This window comes from Rhinatrema bivittatum, chromosome 3 (assembly GCF_901001135.1).
Source record: "Rhinatrema bivittatum chromosome 3, aRhiBiv1.1, whole genome shotgun sequence".
NCBI lineage: Eukaryota > Metazoa > Chordata > Amphibia > Gymnophiona > Rhinatrematidae > Rhinatrema > Rhinatrema bivittatum.
In genome coordinates this window covers 283,919,503-283,944,671 of record NC_042617.1, presented here as the reverse complement: position 1 = coordinate 283,944,671, position 25,169 = coordinate 283,919,503, and the positions used below count along the sequence as shown (strand labels likewise).

General features: G+C 45.5%; 1 protein-coding gene across 1 annotated transcript in view; it reads right to left on the bottom strand.

Moving 5' to 3' along the window:
* LRP1 (LDL receptor related protein 1) overlaps window positions 1-25,169 on the bottom strand; it is a 657,378-nt gene that overhangs the window by 325,146 nt on the left and 307,063 nt on the right. The window contains 3 exon segments of the mRNA XM_029594881.1: window positions 22,170-22,344; window positions 23,032-23,259; window positions 24,057-24,188. Coding sequence (XP_029450741.1) covers window positions 22,170-22,344; window positions 23,032-23,259; window positions 24,057-24,188 — 535 coding nt within the window.

Here is a 25,169-nt window from a genome sequence, read left to right as displayed (position 1 = left end):
GGAACAGCCACTGCTATTACTGGCATTAGTAGCATGGGATCTATTTAATGTTTGGGTACTTGCCAGGTACTTGTAACCTGGATTGGCCACTGTTCGAAACAGGATGCTGGGCTCAATGGATCCTCGGTCTGACCCAGTATGGCAACTTCTTATGTTCTTATGAAAAAAAGCAATAAGCGATGAAAAATTCCCCAATTCCTAAAAATGGTTGCCTGGTACCCAAGTTTCCTCAATATATTTTCAGCCTTGAAGATAAGAGTGATAACCTGTGCAGCCACACAGATCCCTTAGCATACAAGCTGCACATCACAATGCGACTGTGGCCCTGAACTCTCTTCTGCAGAGAACTTCAATGAAATATGTTTTCCATTCCAACATTTGCCTGCAGGAAACCTCAGCTTTCACAACTACTCCCAGTGCTTTACTTCCTCATTTTTCTGTTCTGAAGATATGTTGGGACCTTCTGCCACATTTGGATAGAAAATCTGACTCCGCAGTGCAGCAGTGTTGCATGTAGCTAATCAAAAGCATGTGCAGAACGCAGTTCTAATCTTGGGTGACAGGTGGATTCATTAGCAGACAGAAGCACAAACTGCAACACCTTATAAAAGATTTGCCAAGGTTTCTGAAATGCTTGTAAAGCATGTTGGGATCCTGTCTGGATGAAAGGCAAAGTAAATTATTGCACACTATAAGCAAAGCAGGATGTTCAATCAGATTCAGAGTAATCTGATGGTCCAGAACACAATCTCCTACAAGTACCTTATTTCAGCTCCCAATTTCACTCTCTGGAACATCTCTGCTAATTGCTGTGCAGAAATAAGCATTAAGAAAATCTTTTTTTTTTTCCCAAGCCTTAAAACAAAGTTTTCCTAATAACAAGGCTGTCAAGGTCTGGTCAAAGGCTCCTTCCTTGCCTTTACTTTGGATCTTCAGCTCTCCCTAACAAGGCACTGACTACCAGCAACCACCTTGCTAATTGGGGATTACTGCTGAATTCTGCTGTTTTAACATGTCAGCAAAAGTCTTTGTTGTGGAGAGCTGCAGAAAATCCGATTTGTGTTTCTTCAAACTCAGAAAACTATTTTTATAAAATGACTCATGAAATTAAGTTTACATCTGTTTGGGACAGTGACATTCTGCTGGCTTCTCCATTCTGGAAATCTGAGATCGTTGGACAGATAGGAGAGACCCTTCCGGTGCTGAAGCACAATATGCCTCTGTAAACATTTAAGTTCTTTCATGGGGCCGGCTTCAACATTTTATTTATTTATTTATTTGCTTTTATATACCAGCGTTCGATCGAAATATCACATCGGTTTACATATAAATGAACAAATAAGGCAAGGTCTGCTTATTTTACATTGTAACAAGGTAACTTGTATTATAATTTAAAGAGGTACATTTATATTATAACATTACAACATTGTAACTTGAGAAGATAAAGTATAGATAACGATCTACATAGAATCTTAGTGTGATTAACTGGTGGTAGTGCCTTTGAGAAATATCATGTAATATGAGGCTAGGGAGAGATAGGGGAGATGGGGGAGGAAAGGAGGAAGAGGGGGTGGAGGAGGAGGAAAGGGGATAGGATATGTACAATTATATACGGAGGGAGCTGCAAGGTGGGTTATACCATGGCTGGCCTGAACGATCTGTGTGGTGTAGAAAATGTGATCCGTCTCTGCCTTATTTAACTATACAGGTTTGGGTCTCTATTTATTTTACACTCCATTATCACATGAAACATGTACCTTATAATAGGGCTGATGCAAAACAGTGCACTCAGCCAAGCGCTGTTTAACTCATGGTTGGACTTGTGTTTTGGACGTGCGTCCACAACCCCTTATGCTATAAGGGGATTAGCACATCCAAAACGCACATCTAACCCCCCCTCCCCCCGCGAAACTAATAGCACTCATCACATGCAAATGCATGTTGATGAGGCTATTAGCTATTCTCCCCAGATCCCCAAAACAATGTGCACCCGAACCGCACATTTTACGCTCAGAAATTAACGCCTGCCCAAAAAAGTGTACAGAAAAGCAGAAAATACTACTGTTCTGTACATACTCTGACTTCATATCATGGCAACATTAAGTCGGAGGAATCAAAAGGTTTAAAAATAAAAAAATTTATAAAAAGTGTGTCGGCACTCAGGTTAGGAAAAGGGATGCTCAATTACCGAGCGTCCATTTTCCTAACCCGTGGCTGTGCTCATAAAATGGAGCGTCTGTTTTCCTAACCCGCTGACACATTTGTCCCTAGCGCCTCCTTGGCAGCGCGACCCCTCATTTGAATATTCAATCTTGGGCTCAAGAGAAGCGCCTGGCACGCATTAGGAAAGCAGACACTCAACATTGAGTGCCCATTTTCCACGCTGATTTATTGCATCGGCCCCAGTGAGTTTCTTCTGTGCCATCATTCAAACAATTACTAACCTGCTGACTACTGACACCCACCCAGGTAAGACAACATCCTCATCTCCCAATTCCACTTTCCATCTGCAGACTGTGACTCAAGTAAAAGGTCCTAACCTTCCCAGAGAGGTCAGAGGTGCAGTTGCATTCTTTTAGGGAGGGGATGTCACTAAATTGTTCCCTAATGAAGATTCAGTGGGAAAGAGCTTGCACAGCAGACATCCTTCTCTTGCTCTCAACTTCAAGTCCCAGGAAGTTGAACGAGAATGGTAATGTGAGAAGAGCAGGTGGCCTGGTGGTCAGAATAATGAACAGCAACCTAGAGATCTGGATTCAAATCCTGGTTCTGCCACTGCCGCTCACTGTGACCTTGGGCTACCCACCTTCTCTCTGACAGTCTCAGGTATCAAGGTAGATTGTAGGACAGGGACTTGTTACAATTGCAAATAATTTGTTCTAAAGCGCTCCTTTAAGGATGCCTTATAAATGCATACACACACACGTAAATAAATTGTAAAAATCTAACTGTAAATCAGAATTAGGAACCCTCTCTTTTCAGACCAAAAAGACCATCTAGACCCCCTGTTTAAGAAGCAGGGAGAGAAATGTGAGGATTCCAAGATGGCCGCACGCTAGTGTCGGGAGCTCCAGCCATCTCCCTACCTGAATACAGAATTGCCTTTTCTAAGAAGTTTTCTTAAATTACTATGGGAAAAAGGAAGGGTAAGGCAAAAACTTACCCTGAAGCAAGTGAAATGTTGCCTGTTATTTATTTTATTTATTTATTTATTTTAAAACTTTTCTATACCGTCGCTAAGTTATATACCATCGCAACGGTTTACAAATAGGCACATAGACTAAGGTTAGTAAATCTAGGATATCGTACATTCTAACAGGTGCCCAATAAAGTTCGGTTACAATTTCATAAATAAAATCCTGTTATGGGCCCAATGGATCAACATATTGTCCGGAACCCCAAGAATTGCTCCAAAGTGAAGTCCTTGGACAGAGAGGTGGGTGGTGATCCAACGCAACCTGGTCCGGACCTGGAATCATCTCTATCACCGGAGCCGTCTGGCCCCTCCTCAACCTGGGCCCCCCCCCCTCGCGGAGAAGGCTGACGTGATCAGCCTACTCCCGTCGCGCAGTTAAGACCGAAGGCAGTCGGCTGCCTCAGCGTCGGGTGGAGCCGCGATCGATGGACTTCCAGAGAGCTGTTAGCTGGCCAGCTAACCAAGAGAATGCTGGGTTTGAAATTGCTTGATTTTGGATAGACCGTCTCTACCTCCTGAACTGGAGGTAATTAATGGTAACCTTGTAAAGCCTTCACAAATTACCTTACAAAATATATGGGAAGCAATTGCTAACCTTACGGTTCAGTTTTCTCGCTTTGTATCTCAACAACAAGAACTTACTGGTCAAGTAAATGAGGTAAAATCTCAAATATTGGAAATAAAAGCTCAAAAAGAGGTTCAAGAAATTAAGGAAGAAAAAATGCAAAACTCTGTGGAAGCAGTTGTAATAGGTCATTCATTCTTGCAAAACAAAATGGAAATTCTAGAAAACAGTATTCGTCGCTGTAACCTTAGGATTTTGAACTTTCTTAAGAAAAAGTTTGTCACACCGACAGAGATGCTTCATAAATATTTTCTTGAAATTCTCTTGATAAAAGAAGAAATGATTCCACCAATTTCTAAAGCTTATTATTTACCAGTAAAATCAACTGCACAGCTGAATATAAGACCGAAAAAGTAAAAACTTCAACTTTAATTGTTTCTTTAGCATTGGACTCAGATAGGGAGTTTGTCCTCAAAATGTTTTTCAGGAATAGAGATGCAGTCTTTATGGGGAAAAAAATTTGTATATTCCCAGATGTTGCTAAAATAACGCAGGCAAAAAAAAAACGTTTTCTTATGATGCATCCGGCTGTAATCAATTTGGGGGCTTCTTTCTGGTTTTATTTCCCATGCAAATGCGTCATTAAGCATGTTGGGATTAAATATGTTTTCTTTGACCCTATACAGTTAAATTCCTTTTTAAATAGCAAAGTCAACCCAGACTCTCAATTAGCTAGAACAAGCTCTGAGTAATCTGTACCGACCATAGGAAAGAAAAGAAACACTAGCTGTTTGTGGTGTATCTATTTTTGTTGACAAATTGTCATATATTACCTTCATATTTGCAACTGGATCCTCCCCACAATGTGGTTTGACAGGATAATACAGAAAGTTAATGTTTATAGATACTAATTGTGATTAATATCTATTGAAACTATCTGTGAAATATTTCCTTTAATTTTCTTTTCCTTTTCTGTATATTATTACTTGTCAAGTTTACCTTGTTAACTGTAAGAACATAATAAGAACATAAGAAAATGCCATACTGGGTCAGACCAAGGGTCCATCAAGCCCAGCATCCTGTTTCCAACAGTGGCCAATCCAGGCCATGAAAGGACATCGCCACTGTAAATAAAACTTATAAAGAGTTGAAAAAAAAAAGGCCATCTACACCAGGATCTCTTTACAATAGTTTAAAGATGGCAGTTTAAAAACCGGCCCACTAGTTAGTGCTCTGTGCCTAATCTTTCTTAGGATAAAAGAGCAAAAAAAGAGAGAGATCTAGGAGTAACCATTTCAGATGATCTGAAGGTAGCCAATCAATATAATAAAGCAGGAGGGAATGCTAACTGTATACGTGGGATTCTCTAAACATTCCTTTTTAAACAAACCTACAAAGACAGCATCGGCTAACAAAATCCCAACCAAATACTCACATCAAGAAAAAAAACAAAACCCCTAGCACAAAAAAAAAAAAAAGCTAATACTCACATAACCAAACTACCTATTGCACATCGTAATTTCTCCAAGTTATTTATAGTAAAATTAAATCTTATAATAACTCTTCACAGTAAAGTTAAATTTTATATTAAGCTACTTATAGTAAAGTTATTTCTCAATAGTAAAGTTATTTCTCAATTTATTTTCCGGTTAACTAGAAGTTATAATTTATATATTTATTTCTGTTTTATATATATATATATATTTCTGTTCTATATTTGTTTTATATATATTTCTGTTTTATATATGCTTTAACATTCACTGTTTTTATGTAATGAATATATGAGTATATGTTTAATATGTTATGAAATTCGCTATAACAAGTTGTTTTCTCTGTAAACCGGAGTGAAGGCATGTACCAAACTTCGGTATATAAAAACACACAAATAAATAAAATAAATAAATAAATAAATAAGGACAGGTATCACCAACAGGAAAAAGGAGGTAACATTACCCTTGTGTAGGTCACTAGTGCTTTCTATGTTGAGGTCCATGTTTCTGTGTTTAAGTACTGTGTTCCATTATAAGGACACAGAGAATAGAAACAGCTCAGATAGGCCACCAAAGTAATTCAGGGCCTGCAACACAATCCTGCACACTGAGGCTTAAAGGAACTCACCATATGCTCACGCAAGGAAAGAGGAGATATGATAGAAGCAGAGAAATTTCTACTTACCTGATAAATTTCCTTTCCTCTAAGGAAGCAGGCCAGTCCACACCAGTGGGTTATGCATGTTTACCAGCAGATGGAGGCAGAGTAAAGCAGACTTGCTGACATCACTGACATATAACCTTGCCCCGACATCTGCGCGCCAGTCTCTCTAGAAAAGCCAAACTGTGGACAAACTGATTAGACTTAAACATGACTATTAACAGTTAACCATTCATGGTTTCCAGCCAATTGGGAAACACTGAGCATAGCCAAAAATATAGAATTCACTAAACTTAGGGCTGGTTATGTCACTTACTAGTCCTTCAAATGAATTAAAAGAAATAGCACTCTTCGTCATCTGCATATAACAGATGAACTACACGTAAGTAGGCAGCCCAGGGAGGTTTGTGGCTAGACCTGCCTTCCTTACGGGCCGATTCAGTAAAGTCCGCGGGAGAGCAGGCGAATGCCCACTCGCCTGTGCGCACGATTCAGTATTTAAATAAGGCCCGGCGGTAGAAACGGGCAAAAGGAGGCGCTAGGGACACTAGCGCATCCCTAGCACCTCCTTCTGGCCCGGAGCAGCGGCTGTCAGCGGGTTTGACAGCCAACACTCAATTTTGCCGGCGTCGGTTCTCGAGCCCGCTGACAGCCATGGGCTCGGAAACCGGACGCCGGCAAAACTGAGCGTCCAGTTTTTGACCCGACAGCCGCCGGCCCATTTTAAATTGTTTTTTTCTTTTTTACTTTTTTTTACCCTTCGGGACCTCCGACTTAATATCGCCATGATATTAAGTCGGAGGGTGCACAGAAAAGCAGTTTTTACTGCTTTTCTGTACACTTTCCCGGTGCCGGCAGAAATTAGCACCTACCTTTGGGAAGGCACTAATTTCTTAAAGTAAAATGTGCGGCTTGGCTGCACATTTTACTTACTGAATCGCGCGGGAATACTTAATAGGGCCATCAACATGCATTTGCATGTTGAGGGTGCTATTAGGTTCGGCAGATTGGAGTCGCGCGTTTTCCGCCCCTTACTGAATAAGGGGTAAGGGAAAACATGCGTCCAATGACAGGTTAACAATGCGCTCCATCGGAGCGCACTGTACTGTATCGGCCCGTTAGTAAGTAGTATTTTCTCCTTCCTCTACCCTCAGGCAGGCCAATCCACATCAATGGGATGTACCAAAGTTACTCCCGAAAAGGGTGGGAAGTTGCCTGCAGTCCCGTCAACACTACACACACGAAAGTTGCGTCCCCCTGAGACTAACATCCAAGCAGTAATGCTTGGAGATGGTGTGTAAGAAGGACCACGTCACTAGTTGGCAAATCTTGATAGGAGACAACCACCGAAGCTTTGACCACGAAATCGCCTGAGCCCTAGTGGAATGCACCTTGACCTGGCTAGGTAAAGGGAGACTTGCATCCACATAGACAGCTGGGATGACTTCTTTCACCCAACCTTGTTTACCTCCACCATGGAGCACAAACGGTCACAATCAGACTTACTGAAAGAGGAGTTAACCTTCAAGAACCGCAACAGGTGCTGCTTGACATTCAAGGCATGCAACAGACAATAATCACACTCATCTCTATCTCTGTCTGCAGCTCTCTCGTGCTGTACAGATTGCCACAAGAAAACTGGTTTTCAAGGTGAGCAGCCGCAAAGAGAGACCATGCAGTGGCTGAAATTTAGGACCTGCCAAAAAAAGCAAGACCAGAATAAGGTCCCAAAGAGGCAACGGGAACCTCAAGTAAGGATGCAGATGCTTAACTCCCTTCAAAAACCTGGACACATACGGATGGGAAGACAAAGTCGCACCATTTACTCGTCCCCTATATCAAGCAAGAGTTGCTACCTGCACCTTCAGAGTGTTAAGGGCCATGCCTTTAACCAAGCCCTCCTTCAAAAATTCCAATACCAGAGGAATTTCAACCTTGAGAGGATGAGAACCTCGCTCCTCACACTAGCTCTTGAACATTCTCTGAACTCTAACGTAAGCTAGAGATGTAGAAAATTTCCAGGGTTGGAGCCACGTGGAAATTACTGCTGAAGAATAACCACGCTTCAACAACCAAGCCATCTCAAGGGCCAAACTGTAAGACAAAACCAACCCAGATCGTCATGCAGTACGGGTCCCTGATGTAACAGATTCTTCCTGAATGGTAGTGTGAGAGGACTGTCCACTAGGATCCTCTGAAGATTGGCATACCACGGCCTCCGGAGCCAATCCAGAGCCACCAGAAGCACAGATATAACTTGCAATCTTCCGAATGACCCTGCCTATCATCAACCATGGCAGAAAAGCATACAACACCTTGCTCTGCGGAAAAACCTGAATGAGATCAACGTTCTCCAATCCCTTCTGCGACTAAAGAACCATAGTACCTTTGTGTTGTCAAGGTAGCCAGTAAATCCAGGTATGGAAGACCCCAGGGCTTCACTATGAGTTGAAAGGTTTTGTGTGTCAGCTCCCACTCTCCTGGGTCCAAGATCTGCCTGCTGAGGAAGTCAGCCCTGACACTGTACTTCCTGGAAATGTGGGAGGCAGATAGGTCCTGGAGATGCTGAACTGCCCATACCATGAGTGAATCTACCTCCAACACCTGTTGGCTTCTTTTTCTGCCTTGATAATTGATGTAGCCTACTGCTGTGGCATTGTCTGACATTATCCTTACCTCTTGAGCTTCCAATCGCTCGGCGAACTGCAAGCACACCAGTCGAAATGCACACGCTTCTAACTGATTGATAGTCCACTGCCACTTCTCGGCATTCCAGCGATCTTGCCCCACCAATTCTCGACAGTGAGCCCCGCCACCCAGAAGGCTCACATCTGTTGTGAGCACTAGCTAGTCCAGTGTCTCCAAGGAAATACCCTTCCTAAGATGTACTTGTAACCACCACTGCAACTGAACGCTCATCTGCAATAGTAAGTGTACTCTTGAGACTGCAAATTCCACCGGGAGAGCAATGCATGCTGAAGGGGCCAAATGGGCACCCTCGCCCAAGGACAACATGCAATGTGGCTGCCATCAATCCCTGGACTTGCAAATAAGACCACACCATTGGGCAAATGGTCCTTTTCAGGGCCTGAATTTGAGAGATTAACTTCTGAATGCAACTCTCTGGCAGGAATACTCTGCCCTGCTCCGCACTGAATCACATGCCGAGATACTCTAGCATCCGAGATGGCTGAAAACTGCTCTTGGCCAAGTTCACCACCCAGCCCAGCTTCTGGAGCTAGTAGATCATCTTGCAAGAAGCCAAGTGACTCTCTTCTGCAGTTTTGGCCCAGATCAACCAGTCATCCAGATACAGATGGTTCAGAATGCCCTCCTCCATCATGACCTTGGAAAACATCCTGGACGCTGTAGCCTGCCTGAAGAGCAGGGCCTGAAATTGAAGACATCCCAGAACGGCAAAGCATAGAAAACACTGATGTTCCTGGTGAATGGGAATATGTAGATAGGATGTGTCAGGTCTAGAGACATGAAAAATTCTGTTTTGTACCACCATTATAATGGAATGTAGATTTTCCATTCTGAAATGAGTCACCCATCTTTCTTGGAAATGACACAATAAATGGAGTAGCACCCCATATTTTCTTGCAATCTGGGAACAGGAATTACAACCTTCAAATCCAATAGCTTCCTTAATGTAGTCTCCACTGCCACTCTCTTCTGCAAAGAGTTGCATAGAGAAACCATAAAGGCATCCAGAGGAATTTGGAGTAATTCTAGAGCATAGCCGTCCCTTACCACTTCCAGGACCCACTGGTCTGTCGTAATCTGGGCCCACCTTTGAAAAAGGTGAGATAAATGCTCGCCTATCTCCTGATCCAGCAAGTAAGCCCCCACATTTTCATTGTGAAGATCGAGGCGCTCTAGCCCCAGAGCTCGCATCTTTACGAGGCTTCTTAGGCCAAAAGGACTGAGGTCTTCTGAAGGGATGAGACCTTTGAGTAGATACTCCTCTGTAAGGACAAAACCGGTGGGAATCTCTGGAACAACCCTTCATATCAAAAGGGCACGATGCCTCATTCTTGACCTCTGGCAATCGAGGAACCTTGGATTTGCCCCAGCTGTTCGCCATCATCTACAACTCATTGTCAAATAAAAGAGAAGCCTTAAAGGGTAACCTTGTGAGATTGGACTTGGAAATAATGTCTGCCGACCAATTTTGCAGCCACAACTGGCATCTAGCCGCTATCACTGAAGCCACCCCCTACTGGCTTCAGCCAAGTCACAGCCCACATCAGCTAAGAATATGGCCCCCAGTTCTATCCCTGATCCTACATCAGATACGCTCCTTCTGCCTCTTGAGAGAGACGTAAATTAGCTCAAACCACCAGGCAGCAGCAAGAAGCAATTTGCAAATTAATTTCCATGGTCTCAAAGGCCTGCTTAAGGATAGCTTCAATCCTTTTAACCTGAGCATCTTTTAGAGCTGCCCCTCCTTCCATTGTAATAGTGGTTCGCTTGATCATAGCACATACCAAGGTATCCATCTTCGGGAATCTCAACCAATCCCTTGCCTTTGGATCCAAGAATTACAAACCCCCTGAGGTGCTTCCCCTCTTAAAACTTGCCTCTGGGGCGCACCACTCAAGATCAATTAACTCTTTAATTGGATCCAGGAGGGCAAAGAACCGAGACACTTTGCATAAGTGACCAATATGGGATCTTTCTTTCGTGAGCTCATGGCATCACCCCCACCCACACCAAGCATCTTCAAGGTCTGAGTGAACAGACTCGGCAACTCAACTCTGTGAAAAAAAATAGTCAAGTCTGATGTGGTTCTAAATCTGGCAGAATTTCTCCCTCATCTAGAGGAGAGAAATCAGACATATCATGATCCACATGCTCCTAAACATCTCCAAGGACAGCCTCCCTGCAATGCTTGGCCTGAGGTGGCTGACAAATGGGAGCCCTGAGCACATGAACCTTTCTTAGAAGGTTGGTTCACCTCCATTGCTGCAGAAAAGTCTGCAAGTCCTGGAAAAAATTCCACCCAGGAGGAGGAGGAGGAGGAAGATGGATCCATACCGAGGCCCATAGGTCCAAACCTGACACTCTCTGATGCATCTGTCACCAGGAACAAGGAGGGAGGGGACCCATCCGCTGTGTCGCTTTCCTCCCTATTCCCCTCCGGAGTCACCATAGACTGAGGGGATGTTTCAACATTGCCAAAATCTGTAACAGCCAAATCACCTCAAGCATCTAAACAGCGCTGACACAGGATTAAAAAGAGCAATGGGTGGATTGCCCTTATATAGCAAGCCTCACAGATTGCAAGGCTTTTAGATGTTTGGTTTCTTTTTTTGGTCAGTATTATAGCTTTCTATCCTCAGCTCTAGGGGGCCTCCTGCAGGCACACCAACCATGCCCAGGCGTACGCGCACAAATACACACCCAACACTGGGACGCAGTCTACACACATAAATACCTTCTACGCACAATAAATCTATAGATCTAGGCCGCGGACGTAGCGCACAAGCACTCCTCAAGGGTCCATACGCGCTCAAACCTAGGCCACGGCCTTACACACACAAGTACACACACTCATGCATGCCTATGTCTGGCCACTGCCGGGTGACGAATATGAGCGCACACAGCTATGTATGTGGGAAAAACACACCACTGCAGCCTACCACACGGCTGAACGAACGAAGCTGGGGGAGCAGGGCTTAGCCTAAAGGCTGCTCAAGCCGCCGAGTCCATGCTGCCTCCATTCTACGTTAACTCCACAGAGAAGTGAGAAGGAAAGGGGGTAAGACACTGAGAAGCAAACGCAGAGGCAAAAAAGACCTGGTAAGGAAACTCGCTGAGAGCACGATTGGGTCACCAGCTACAGGAAGAGGACACAAGCCTTCACCACTGAGCACTCCATCATCCTCACTACCGCTTTTATTTTTATTTTTAAGTCTACACCAGGTCAGGCTCCCACACTTAAATTGCTCATCTAAAGGAGGGACCACCCAGGTGTCACCACAGGAGCTCAATCGGTATATCTGAGTCTTCTAATTTCTCCTAGTTTCTTTTCTTTATAATCCTTTTTGTCTTTTTTTTTTTTTTTAAATCACATGCAATCCCCACTAGGGAGATGCATATTCACCATCTGCTGGAGGCGGAGCATACAGGCGGGTTTGATGCCAGGGCAGGGCTATAAGTCAGTGACTTCAGCAAGTCAGCTTTACTCAGTCTCCATCTGCTGGTAGGAGTGCATAACCCACTGGTATGGATTGGTTTGCCTGAGTGAAATCAAATATTTATGTGGCTTCAATGTAGTTCAACGTAGTTCAACAAAACATCATTTTCCATATTAAAAAAAAATTTAAGACAAAGAGGATCACAGTATGACGGTGGAAGGAGGGGAAGCTCAAAGGACATACAAGCAAATACTTCTTTACTAAGAGGGTGGAATAACCTACTAGCAGAGCTGCTGAAAGTCAAAAGCGTGACAGAATTTAAACACGCTTAGGAAATACATAGAGTGCACTGACAGGAACAGGGATGAAAGGCTGGATAAAAAAAAAAAACACAAGGGGTAGAGGATGTTGATTCTGGTGTTAGTATAGGAATTTGAATGCTTACTCACCCACTATGACAGAGGATAATAAAACAGACTTTGATAAAGACTGATACTCTGCAGGTTGTCATACTTGTACTGCTAACACAGGGAGACATTCTTAGCTAGAACAAGGTTGACAGGGCAACCAAAGACACTGATGGGAGGGACATCGGTCCTTATCTGCCAACATCTACTATATAACTATGGCAGCTGAGAAGCATGGTTTGACCATCGCTTCCTCAATATGGTCTACTACTTTAAAAGAGAAAGGCTGAAGTTTTATGAACTGACATACTGGGCAATATATCTGTATCTAGCACTTTAGTATAGGGAGTTCTGTGGTATTCCTAATCCATTGACAACAAAGTGCGGGAGCTCTACAGGTTTGCCCGTTTTGCCTTTACAGGTCTTACCTTTTGGCTCTCTTCTTGTATGAGTGAATAAATCTCATTTGCTGTCTTGTACATAATGTTATTGTAAAGACGACACATCCATATTTAAAAGCACAGAACCTCAACTATTCATTTATTTATTTGTCGGGCTTTCTATACCGTCGTTCGGTTTCGCCATCACAACGGTTTACAAAGTTTCGATGTTTAACAAGTTTCCAAAGGATATTCTGGATGTAAACCTAGATAGCATAACTTAGCTACATTTAGATAACACAGTATTGATGTTTAACGTAGTTTCCAACAGGTTACTGTAGTTGATAACCTAAATGACTTAACATAGATAACATATATATTGTTGACTTTATTAATGTGGATCGGATGTCATGCCAACCATACATACAACTAACCAGCCATACATGGATTGTCTGAGCCAGGGTGTGGGACGGCTGAACTGGACCATCTCTCAATTAACTGCCAACATTGCAGAACGCTGCACAATTTAAACCCTCTTATAAATTCAACAAGGATAACTTCAGAGACCTTTCTGAAGACAGGACATTGAGACCGGTGTGCATGCTAGGAGCATCATATGCCAGGGCTGTAACAGTACCACATGACACAGCGCCTTAATCCACACCACTTATCGAGCTGGCCCTACCTAGCTGGGACAAGAATGGGCCTTGCTATTTAATGAAAACTGTTCATACTTTCATTACAAAAGAACAGTGAGTCATTATGAACCGAACTAAGGTTTTCATGTGTCCTATTTAATATTTTCAAAAGGTTCAGGGATTAAATGTTTCACCATTTTAGTTATCATTGATTAGTATGATGTTTTTTTTTAATCCCTAACAAGTATGCTCTGGTTATTCCTTTTCATTTAGTGCTCAAGCAGAAGCCACCACGTGGGACTAGAATTTAACCTATTTTACCCAGACAAGCCAAATTGTGTAAAAGGATTACTTCAAAATCTGCTCCCCAGACAAGGATTAAGTGTACTATAAACAGGAAGCATGTCTCACTACTCATATGATGAGCCTTCCCTTCTGTTTCCTTCTCTTTCTTGTCCTGTTGTATGTGTGTGTGTTTCTGGATCCAGGTAATTTCACTTGCTTGCCCATGTGTGGTCCTTGGATTCTACCTAGGCGTATCAGGATAAATAAACAGTGGCACTGGAGTTACATCTATCATGCTCCCCCAGTTAATACACATCATTACCAGGCTTGAACTACATAGTACGGCAGGGGTTTGGGAGAACTAGAATCAACACCATTTCACTCCTGGTGAAGAGGGCAGAGCCGGGAGAGTGCAGTGCATCGCAAGTATAATTTACTGGAGATGGTGGCACTCAGCGTTATCACACACTGTTCTAACAGCAATATTAATGAGTGGCAAAATGTGCAGCAATGACCCTAGCAGAAAGCAAAGCAGACCAAGAATTCATACTGTTGTGCAAGCACTGCACCTCTGCCCAATGTTCTTGGCATGTTTTTGTGGTAAAATGTGTTGATGTTTATGTCAGTCCTTTCCCATAAAGATCCTAAGCTAACCTGCAGGAAATATCCGATCATGCAGCCTTCTGCAGTTTCTAGCAGCCAGGACTGACTATTAAAGCTGCTGAATGATCCAAAATGAGGTAGAGTGATAATTGCTTTGTTTATCGGTCCAGAGAAATCAGTTAGAAAGGAGTGTGTGTAGAGCTCCCAAAGCATTTAGTTGGGAAAAAGGCAGCACTGTGTCCCCTAACTGATCTTATCAAAACAGCCCAGAAGGACTGCCTGTGAGTTTATCAGGGAAGTTCCAAGTGAAAGCGCACTGTTCTAATCTGCAGGCAAGTTAAAAACAAATGTAACTAAATATTTTTTTCTGTATAATCCATTTTTCTTTCCTCTACCTATTTGTAGATTTAAGCTTTTCATGTTCACATTTTCATTTCCTCTACCTGCTTGTAGATTTAAGCTTATTATGTTCACTGTTTCTCCATTTTACTAATAAACTTTTTAGTTTGTTAGCTGTGTCTGAGACTGATCAGTGACCCACATAAGTGTGTTGCAGACGATCCCAATATTGTTGGTGTGTGGTTGGCAAAGGAGAAATTACTTACCTGATAATTTCGTTTTCCTTAGTGTAGAAAGATGGACTCAGGACCAATGGGTATAGTGCTCTTCTGCTAGCAGATGGGAGACGGAGTCAGATTTCAAAGCTGATGTCACTCTAGATATATCCCTGCAGTAACCTCAGCTCTTCAGTATTCTCTTCGAAAAGCGATTGTGGATATATCTTTGCTTAAATAACTTGATTAAAACTTGAACTGGTTCAACTAATTTCCAAACTGGAGATACCAGGGCACTCAACCAATTAACACCAACATCGGACAAATTGTGGGTGTTTTGAACTAGGGGTAGGTCGTGGCTTACCCATATTTGCTTAGTCTCGAGGTTTGCTATCCGAGGTTCTCCTTGTCTGGGGCAGCCATGAGTGGGATGCTGAGTCCATCTGTCTACACTAAGGAAAACAAAATTATCAGGTAAGTAATTTCTCCATTTCCTAGCGTGTAGCCAGATGGACTCAGGACTAATGGGATGTACAAAAGCTACTCCTGGACAGGGAGGGAGGCTGCCCGTGGCCCACTTAGTACTGCCCTTGCGAAGGCTGCGTCTTCTCAGGCTTCAACATCCAGGTGGTAGAACCCAGAGAAGGTGTTTATGGAGGACCACGTTGCCGCCTGACAGATCTCGGCAAGCGACAGTAGCTTGGTTTCTGCCCAAGAAACTGCCTGGGCCCTCGCAGAATGAGCCTTAACCTGTAGTGGTAAGGGCTTCCCTGCCTCTATGTAGGCTGCCTTGATTACTTCCTTGATCCAGCAGGTTATGGTCGCCCGCGAGGCTGTTTCTCCTTGTTTCTTCCTGATGTGAAGAACAAACAAGCGATCTGTTTTGCGCACCGGTTCCGATCTTTCCAGGTACCGTACTAGGAGTCTGCTGACATTTAGATGGCGAAGAAGGCATGAGTCTTCCGAGTCCTTATGTTCATCCGGAGATGGTAGTGAGATGGTTTGGTTCAAGTGAAACTCGGAAACCACTTTCAGTAGGAAGGAGGGGATGGTGCGTGAACCTAAGGAACGGTTCCCGACAGGATAGTGCCTGTAATTCGGAGATGCGACGAGCTGAACATACTGCCACCAGGAATACCGTCTTCAATGTTAAGAGGTGTAGTGACAGACCGCGTGTTGGTCTGAAGGAATCCCCAGCTAGGAAGTCTAATACTAGATTGAGATTCCATAGAGGCACTAACCACTTCAGGAGTGATCGGAGTTGTTTAAGCGGGTCAAATCCAGATGAGTTGATAGCTAGATACCATCCACTTTGGCTCTGAAGCAGAACAGTGCAGATACTTGGACCTTGAAGGAGTTGAGTGACAACCCCTTCTTCATACCATCCTGTAGGAACTCCAGAATCATGGGAATCTTGGCTGTCCGCAGGATTATCCCGGGGTCCTCGCAACAGGCTTCGAATACTCTCCAGATCCGTATGTAAGACAGGGATGTGGAGAATTTGAGAGCTCGGAGCAGGGTGTCAATCACGGCCTTTGAGTAACCGTGCTTCTTCAGGCGAGTCCTCTCAAGGGCCAGACCGTAAAGAGAGAATCGAGATGGATCTTCTTGGAGAATCGGGCCCTGTCAGTGAAGCCCCTGTGTGGAGGTAGGCACAGAGGATTCCCCGCAAGGAGTCTTTGCATGTCTGCATACCATGGTCATCTTGGCCAATCCAGGGATACTAGTAGAACTAATCCCCTGTGATATTCTATCTTGCAGATGACCTTGCCCAGTAGTGGCCATGGGGGGGAAGGCGTACAGTAAGTCTTCCTCTGGCCAAGCCTGGACGAAAGCGTAGATCCCTTGGAAGTATGGCTCTCGTCTGCGGCTGAAGAACCTGGGAACTTGGGCACTGAGACAGGTGGCCAGTAGTTCCATGGCTGGGAGGCCCCAGCAATTTACTATCAGTTGGAAGGCTGTGGTCGACAGCATCCATTCTCCTGGGTCCAGGCTCTCTCTGCTGAGGAAGTCTGCTGAGACATTGTCTTTTCCTGCGATGTGAGAGGCCGAGGTCCTTTGTAGGTTTATCTCCACCCATGCCATGAGACATCTCCAGAGACACCTGCTGGCTCCTGGTTCCTCCCTGGTGGTTGATGTAAGCAACCGTTGCCGCATTATCCGACATTACTCGAATCGCTTTGCCTCAGAGTCTGTAGCTGAATCGCAGGCACGCTAGTCTGACTGCTCGAGCTTCCAGGTGGTTTATGTTCCATTTCGCCTCTTCCTTGTTCCATTGTTTCTGGGCCGTCAGTTACTGACAGTGGGCTCCCCACCCTCGCAGGCTCACATCCATGGTGAGCAAGGTCCAGTTTGGTGGGGATAGGCTTACTCCTCTGCTTAGGTGGTCTTCCTGTAGCCACCACTGGAGCTGAAAACATACCTCTGCTGATAGTTGCAGGCAAATTGAGTAGTCCTGGGACAGTGGGTTCCACCGTGACAGTAAGGAGCGCTGGAGCAGTCGCATATGGGCCCTTGTCCACGGGACGACCTCCAGGGTTGATGCCATGAGGCCGAGAACTTGAAGATAGTCCCATACCTTGGGGCATACATTGGTCATCAATCGTCATAATTGTTCCATCAGTTTCCTTCTCCTCGGAGGAGGGAGGAAGACTTTGTTCTGTATGGTGTCAAAACAGGCCCCCAGATACTCTAGTGATTGAGAGGGCTGCAGACAGCTCTTGCTCGTGTTCACGACCCAACTGCATTCCTGCAGTAGGCTCTTGACTCTGCTGGTCACCTGCCGGCTCTCTTCCGAAGACTTTGCCCTGATCAGCCAGTCGTCCAGGTAAGGGTGTACCAGTATTTCTTCCTTCCTCAAGGTTGCCGCCACGACCATCATGATTTTGGTGAAGGTTCTGGGGGCGGTTGCTAGGCCGAAGGGTAGCGCTCGGAACTGGTAATGTTGACCCAGTATCGCAAAGCACAGGAAGCGCTGGTGATCCTGATGGACTGGGATGTGGAGGTAGGCTTCGGAAAGGTCCAGGGAGGTTAGGAACTCTCCCAAGTGTACTGCCAATATTATGGAACGAAGAGTTTCCATGCCCGAAGTGTAGTACTTGCAGTTGACGGTTGACGTTCTTGAAATCCAAGATGGGCCGTAATGATCCTTCCTTCTTGGGAACGATAAAATAGATGGAATAGTGCCCCGTATTTTGTTGGGGCGTGGGAACCGGAATTATTGCCTTCAGGCTGAGTAGTCTTGTTAGAGTGTTTTCTACTGCCAGTCTCTTGGTGTGGGAGTGGCTGGGTGACATCATAAACTTGTCTCGAGGGATGCTGCGAAACTCCAGAGAGTATCCTTCTCGAATGATGTTTAGTACCCATTTGTCCGATGTTATCTCGACCCATCTTTGGTAGAAGAGGGCAAGTCGATCCCCCATCTCCTCTTCCTGTGGATGGGTCGGCGCAATCTCATTGTGGAGCACAGCTGGAGCCTGCTCCCATGCCTGGTCCCCTCTTGGTCTGTCAGTTCCAAAAAGGCTGGGACCTTCCGGAGGGACGAGGAGACTGGAACTGCGAGTTCCTGGAGGGTCTAAAGCGCTGCGAGCCTCTGCCCTTGGTTCTTCTGGGGGAGGGACGCTGAGATCTTTTACCCCTGTCTTCCAGTAGCCAAGGTACTGGAGATTCACCCTACTTGCTGGCTAACTTCTCCAATTCGCTTCCGAATAAGAGAGATTCTTTAAAGAGCATTCTTGTGAGATTCGCTTTAGAGGTCGCATCTGCAGACAAATTCCGCAGCCATAGCTGTCTTCTGGCTGCCACTACCGAGGCTACTCCTCTGGCTGAGGTACGCACCAGATCTGAGCTTGCGTCCGTCAGGAAGGCTGCTGCAGGTTCCATCGTCTCACCAGTATATCTTCCGGAGTTATTTGCCTCTCTCAAGAGGAGTAAGCAGGGACATGCCACCAGTGCGCAGCAGGAAGCAATCTGCAGTGTCATTGCTGTTGCGTCGAAGGCCTGCTTAAGGATGGATTCCAATCGTCTGTCCTGAGTATCCTTCAATGCAGCCCCTCCCTCAACGGGAATTGTTGTTCACTTTGAGATGGCAAAGACCATAGCGTCTACTTTCGGGAAACGCAGGCGTTCCTTGGTCACTGGTTCTAGATGGTATAGGGCTTCCAAGGCCCGACCCCTTTTGAAGCTGGCCTACGGGGCATCCCACTCCGGGTCAATCAGTTCCTGGATGGCTTCCATCATTGGAAAGTATTTATTTAAAATCTTTTCTATACCGTCATTAAGGTGGGTACCGTCACAACGTTTTACAGTAAGGCACATAAAAGTAATGCTATTAAAATCTTTCAGTTTACATAGGTGCCATAGGGTTCGGTAACATTTTTTAATCAATGTTAATTGTAAATGTGAAAAACATCATGTCCAGGTCAATTCTATAGCGGTTTTGAGTACAAGACTCGATTATTGTAACTTATCCTTTAGTGATGCGCTCTCTATTAAAACTACACACTTAGTGATTACTGTTGTGTGTGTGGGTGTACCTTGCGCTTCCTGGTTTCTATTCTTCCTTCTCTTTATGAAAAGCTTGTTTAAGTAAGTATGTAAGAGGCCTTACGAAGGGACATCAAGATGGGGTTCTTCTTTGGTTCCGCCATAGGGTCCGTGCCTGGAATACCCAGCATCTTCAGAGTCTGGGAAACAAGGGCTGGTAATTCGTCCTTGTGGAAAAAGCGAAGCATGTTTTCGTATGGTTCCATTCCTGGAGGGATTTCTCCTTCTTCCAGGGAGTCACTCACATCATCTGAGGTGTCTGGGTCCCTGTCAGGCAAGTTCTTGGTTAGGCGAGGCATGTCTCAAGGCATGTCTCAAGGCCAGAAGGATCTTGTGCTTCCGGCAGGGGTTGAGCCTGGGGGCAGAGCCAGGGCTGATTACGCCTGAACAAAGGCTTGCAGCCCTTGAAAAAATTTCAACCAGGAGAAGATCCCTGGGTCCATGTTAATCCCAGGGGAAGTCTGTGTAGGGGCCCCAGAGGTGCCCTCCTGTGGGGAAGCCATCTCAGAGATGCATAGATCTGGGGAGCTATCGTCAGTAGTTCCGGAACCATCTCCTGACAGTAAGGGACCAGGCTTTGGTTCCCCCTGGGCTTCTTCGCAATGTTGACACAGGCAGGACTCCAATTCAGGCTGCACGGGTCTTATGTGGCAGGCTGTGCAAAGACAGTGCCTTCTGGCCTTCTTGGGCGCCGGTGCCATTGTTCTCTATGTGTTTGTGCACATGCAGTTGCAAACGCAGTTGTGCTTGTAGTTACGCGCATGGGTGCATTCAGTTGTGCGCGTCGGGTGCGCTCAGTTGTGCGCGCAAGGTGCACCCAGTTGTGCGTGCAAGGTGCACCCAGTTGTGCGCATGTCTCAGTTGTGCGCGCCGCCGTGCGTGCCACTGTGTGCGCAGCTACGCACACGTCTGTACTGGACGTGCGCAAGTTAGGCGTATCAGCCGCTCGGTCTGCCTTGCACGTACCGCCGGTCGAGAAGGGAAGAAAGGCGCCAAAGACCCCCTCGCGTAAGATGGCGCGCCCCCCCCCCCCCCCCCGCCCGAGGGTCGCCATGTGTGTGGACCCTTGCACCGGATCGGGGCCTAGCCCAACCAAGGCTGCTCAACGTCATTGGTGCTCCCTTTTAACCTCGCCAGAGAAGAATTCGGTACAGCAATCAGAGCTCTGGAGACCGGAGACCTGAATTTAAAGATTATTTTCTTACCTGGTCTCGGCGCTTACCGATCGTGTGCCGGACGGTCTCCAGCTGCGGGGGAGAGAGGGAATTACCTTCACCGCCACGCTCGTTTCTGCACCCGCTGCCTTTCAGCGGAGGCTAAGTTCACGCCAGAAACCGGCTACTGGACCAAGGCACACCTCTGAGGGATATCGGAGATCACCTCAGGAATTCTCGACGGAGGGAGGGACCCTTAGGTATCACCGCAGGAGAGTGGGGCTCGATCTTCTTTAAGGTAAATTTTGTTTCTTCTTTGCTGTAATTCTTAACACTATTCTAGAGTGTGGGATAGTGTCATCATCTGCTAGGAGACGGAGAGATACTGAAGAGCTGAGGTTACTGCAGGGGTATATCTAGAGTGACGTCAGCTTTGAAATCTGACTCCGTCTCCCATCTGCTAGCAGAAGAGCACTATACCCATTGGTCCTGAGTCCATCTTTGTAAATGTGTGACTACTACCACCACCAGAATTTTGTGGGTGTTGCAGTCTCTCCAGAAATGACCATAGGAATAACTTGTGGATAGAGTACTTGCCAAAAGCAAGTGAGAACTCAATTGGTGGGCAGCTGATTACCCGTTCAGGAACAAGTGTACAGGTGCAGGTGAGGTCTGTGCAGTGCTTGTTGGGGCCCTCAAGTGGCCAAGTGTTTAACCCCTGGTGGGAATAAGTGCGGAAAAGTTATGTGACAGTTCTGTTGCTGTTTTCATGCCTCCACTGCTTCCTGCTATTGTGATGCACTCCACTACAATAGACAGCAGATAATGTTCAGTGGCAGCACTGAGTGCTGCTGTTTGGGAGATTGAGGTTCAACTCAAAGAACCAATTTCTGTTCCCTGAGCTGGTCAGGGCTGGGGGTGCTGCAGAGGTAGCATTCACAGCTCCTGGTGGACAGGATGTGCCAGCCATCATGCAATAGCGGTGTCTACTGACTGGCTGAAGCGTATATTTAAGCCAGGGCGCGCAGGAAATCATGGAGGACTGTTGCTATAATGACAGGATGGGAGGAGGGGAATAAAACAAGGGGATTGGGCTGAATGGCATTATAACCCAGTAGTTCTAACTGAGCTATAATCTGGAGGAGGAAATATCTGCTGGACCAAAAAGTAGAGCCTAAAAATTATTCCTGTTATTTCAACTTAAAAAGCACTAGCTGCTATGGCTCATGTCACAAATCTCGATCTCCTACAACTGCCACGTCATTTATGAACTATAAAATATTTTCTTCCAAGTGCCAATGTTCACTGAATCCACATGGGAGCAAAGGCTGATGAGAATGCACATCACATAAGGTTACAGTCCCCTAGAAGTGCTGGAACATATGAGGACCACATAAGAATAGTTCTGTCCAAATTAGTACAGCCTGCTTAGTCACATAAAGAAAACAGCAATGCATAGAACACCGCACAGTTTCCACACTGCTTAAGAACTGTCACCAAAAGTGACTAACTAGTCAAGCTGGGCTAATACATGCAGTTACTCACCCTTTCAGAGGGTTCAGCACCAGGCAGTGGGGCTTATCCAACCCCTGAATCACAGCATTCTTAAAGGAGCCATCCAACCGAGCCACATTAATCTGTTTCTTGTTAGCATCATAACTGGTCCAGAAGAGGTTCCTCGACACCCAGTCCACAGCTAAGCCATGAGCATTTGGTAAATCTGCAAAACAAAAGGTGCACCAGAGCCACTAAGCCCATTTACTACCCATGCAACATTATCTTCCTTGTTTACTCCAGCCACAAAATGGGCCTCACAGTCACTCCTTCAGATTATTTTCTGGTAACCCAAAGGCTCAGTGGTAGTACTGCGGTGACAGCGTTTATGGCCCCTGTGGGTAGGGGAAAGGGAGTCTCGCCCAACACTCAATGGCAACTCCTAGTGGCTGGAACAAAGGTGCACCAAGCACCAGGGGTCAGGAGGAAGCTATAGCCTGAGGCTCTCGCCCATCACTGCAATGGCTGAGCTAGCAAAAGTCATAAAACAGGGGGAATTGCCCCGAGCAGCTGCCAATGAAGGCTCATGGTACTGTACTCTCAACAGAGGCTGGAAGTCCAAAGGAGCAGATGGAAACTGTCAGGCCAAAAATACAATAAATAAATAGAGGGAAAAAAAACTCTCAAGCAACTTTAGGTTCTAGTCATATGGACGTCCACAGTTCTTTTTTCAAATTTTATTTTAAACTGCGATATAAGAGACACCTGAAAAATAAAGTATGCGGGGGAAGTGAATCAGGTGTGAGGGAAGGACAGAAAGTAGAAAAAGCACGCAGGGGGTGGAAACGGGGAGCTGTGAGCTGAGAAAGCACGGGGCAGGGAGGCTTGCGCTGCCACGCAACCTGCAGCGTACCTGCAGACACCACCATCTCCACGCCAGTGCCATTGATAAAGGCTCTTTTAATGGTCTGCGTCCTCACATCGGACCAATAGATCCTCTGTTCCAGGGCGTCGTAGTCCACTACGGTGACATTGTCGATGTCCGGGACGGTGAAGGAAATGATGTGATTGTAATACGGATTGTCAATGTCCACGCCGCGAATTTCCATCTGCCGAGCATAGAGCAGGAACTTCTTAAATTCTAAGGCAGAGAGAAGATAGCAGTTAGTCTGACATTCCTGACCTTTGCTCCGTTTACTCTCTTTAATATACGGTAACCATTAACATGTAAAGATTTCTGAGGTTCCCTGACCTGTGCTAACAATGGGGTTAGACTTTATGATGTGGTCAAAAACTCATCTGGGTCTTGAGACTAGACCAAGATCCAACTACTTCATTCCATTAGGGAATTCAACTCAGATCTCCATAAGCCCGATCAGTTTCCAACATCCATGGACATTTTTAAAGGATGCAGCAATTGTTTGCCCAGAGTATTTATTAATTAGTTCAATTAGATTTGTTTCTAGAGATTAGGACTCTAGTTGATGGGTGTTTATCCAGGAACAGCATGCCAAAAGGCAAATGGCCACCTGTGGACCTTAACTTGTTCAAGTTCTATCTACAGGGATTTTCACCTTCCTCTGGACCACCACCAATATGTACCCAAATCTGGTTTAAAAGGAAAAAGAATGGATTGATGCCATCTTTCCAGCCAAACCAGTCATGTAAGCCCACAGGTTAACAATGCGAGGGAACCCGATCATCCCCTGGTGTTGAGGATGCCCACTCGGAAGCCAAACCAATTTAAGTTTATTTAATATTAAAAGCCAATCGTATTAGACCCCTGGGAGACACACAGCACACACGCAAACTGCCTGCTGGATGTGGTCAAAGAGTCTGCTCCCTAAAAAGCATGCTTCCAGCTGTCACAGAACCCTGAATTTTCCACACCAGAGGATTCTGGGAGCCATGCTGGTCTGTATACAAGGTTCTACGTACCATAGCAGTTTTTCTTGTCCTGTGCCAGTTTCATTAGATGTGGGCAGGCACAGGTGAGGGTGCGGTTGTAGTTGATTAGGCAAAGGTGGGAGCAGGGACCTCGTCCTCCATTTCCTTCACAAGGATTTGGTGCTGTTCAAACAAAAGGGGAAAAAAAAAAAAGAGGAAGGGGGTACGGGAAGGGAGGAAATGGCCATGAAGATGAAAGTTAATGACTGGTGCATGGCAGCAGTAAAAAAAAAAAAAAATCCTTTCCTTTCCTGCAGGCTCACTTCCTATCAAGGGCTTTATTCAGAATGTCTTGGCTTATATTTCCCTGCTCTTCCATGTCTTACTGGCCTTTTTCCTGGCACTTTGCAAAAACAAGATGAAGCTACATGCCTCTTTCCTTTGACTTGCAAGCCTCAACCGCTTCCTTCCCATCACCCTTTTTGGGCATTTTTTTTTTTTTTTTAACTGATTGCCAGGTGACATCTCCTCCGTACTACTAACCAAACATCACTTTTTAATGCGCTCCATTACTGCTCAGTAAACAGGCTGCGAAGCTCAGCCTCGGGACATCATCATGAGACAATGGCCTGGTTGCTCTCCAGCGAGCTCGTGAAGAGGCAGAACACAAAAACTGAACTCCCAAGCTCCCGTTTTTACCAAGCAGTAAGTGACTGCATAAAAGAAAAAAGGATGTCCGTGAAAACACAGCAGTGGCAAAGGGAACAGGACAAGAATTCTGGCAAGGGTGACGGACAGAGAAGTGTTTCTATCAGTGTCAATTGTGAAGGCCCGGTATTTTTATAGCACTATAAACACCTGTCCGCTAACTCCTCTCGGCCCAACCAGCAAATGGCTTTCAGAGGGCAATGACCCTGACTACCACCAACCCCCAACTGGATGTGAACCAAGAGCTTAGATGCGAAAAACTCAGTATCCCATGTTACCCTCCACTGAGACAGCCAATTTTGTTCATTTCCTAGACACAATAAGGGCAATACACAAAGGTATTTTTACAACGCGGAAATGGGGGGGGGGGATGGGGAAAAAAACCACACACATGCTGTTCTACGGTGAGCTGACTTTCCCCCCACCCCCCCCATATTGCAAAGCGGTGTTTCCAGG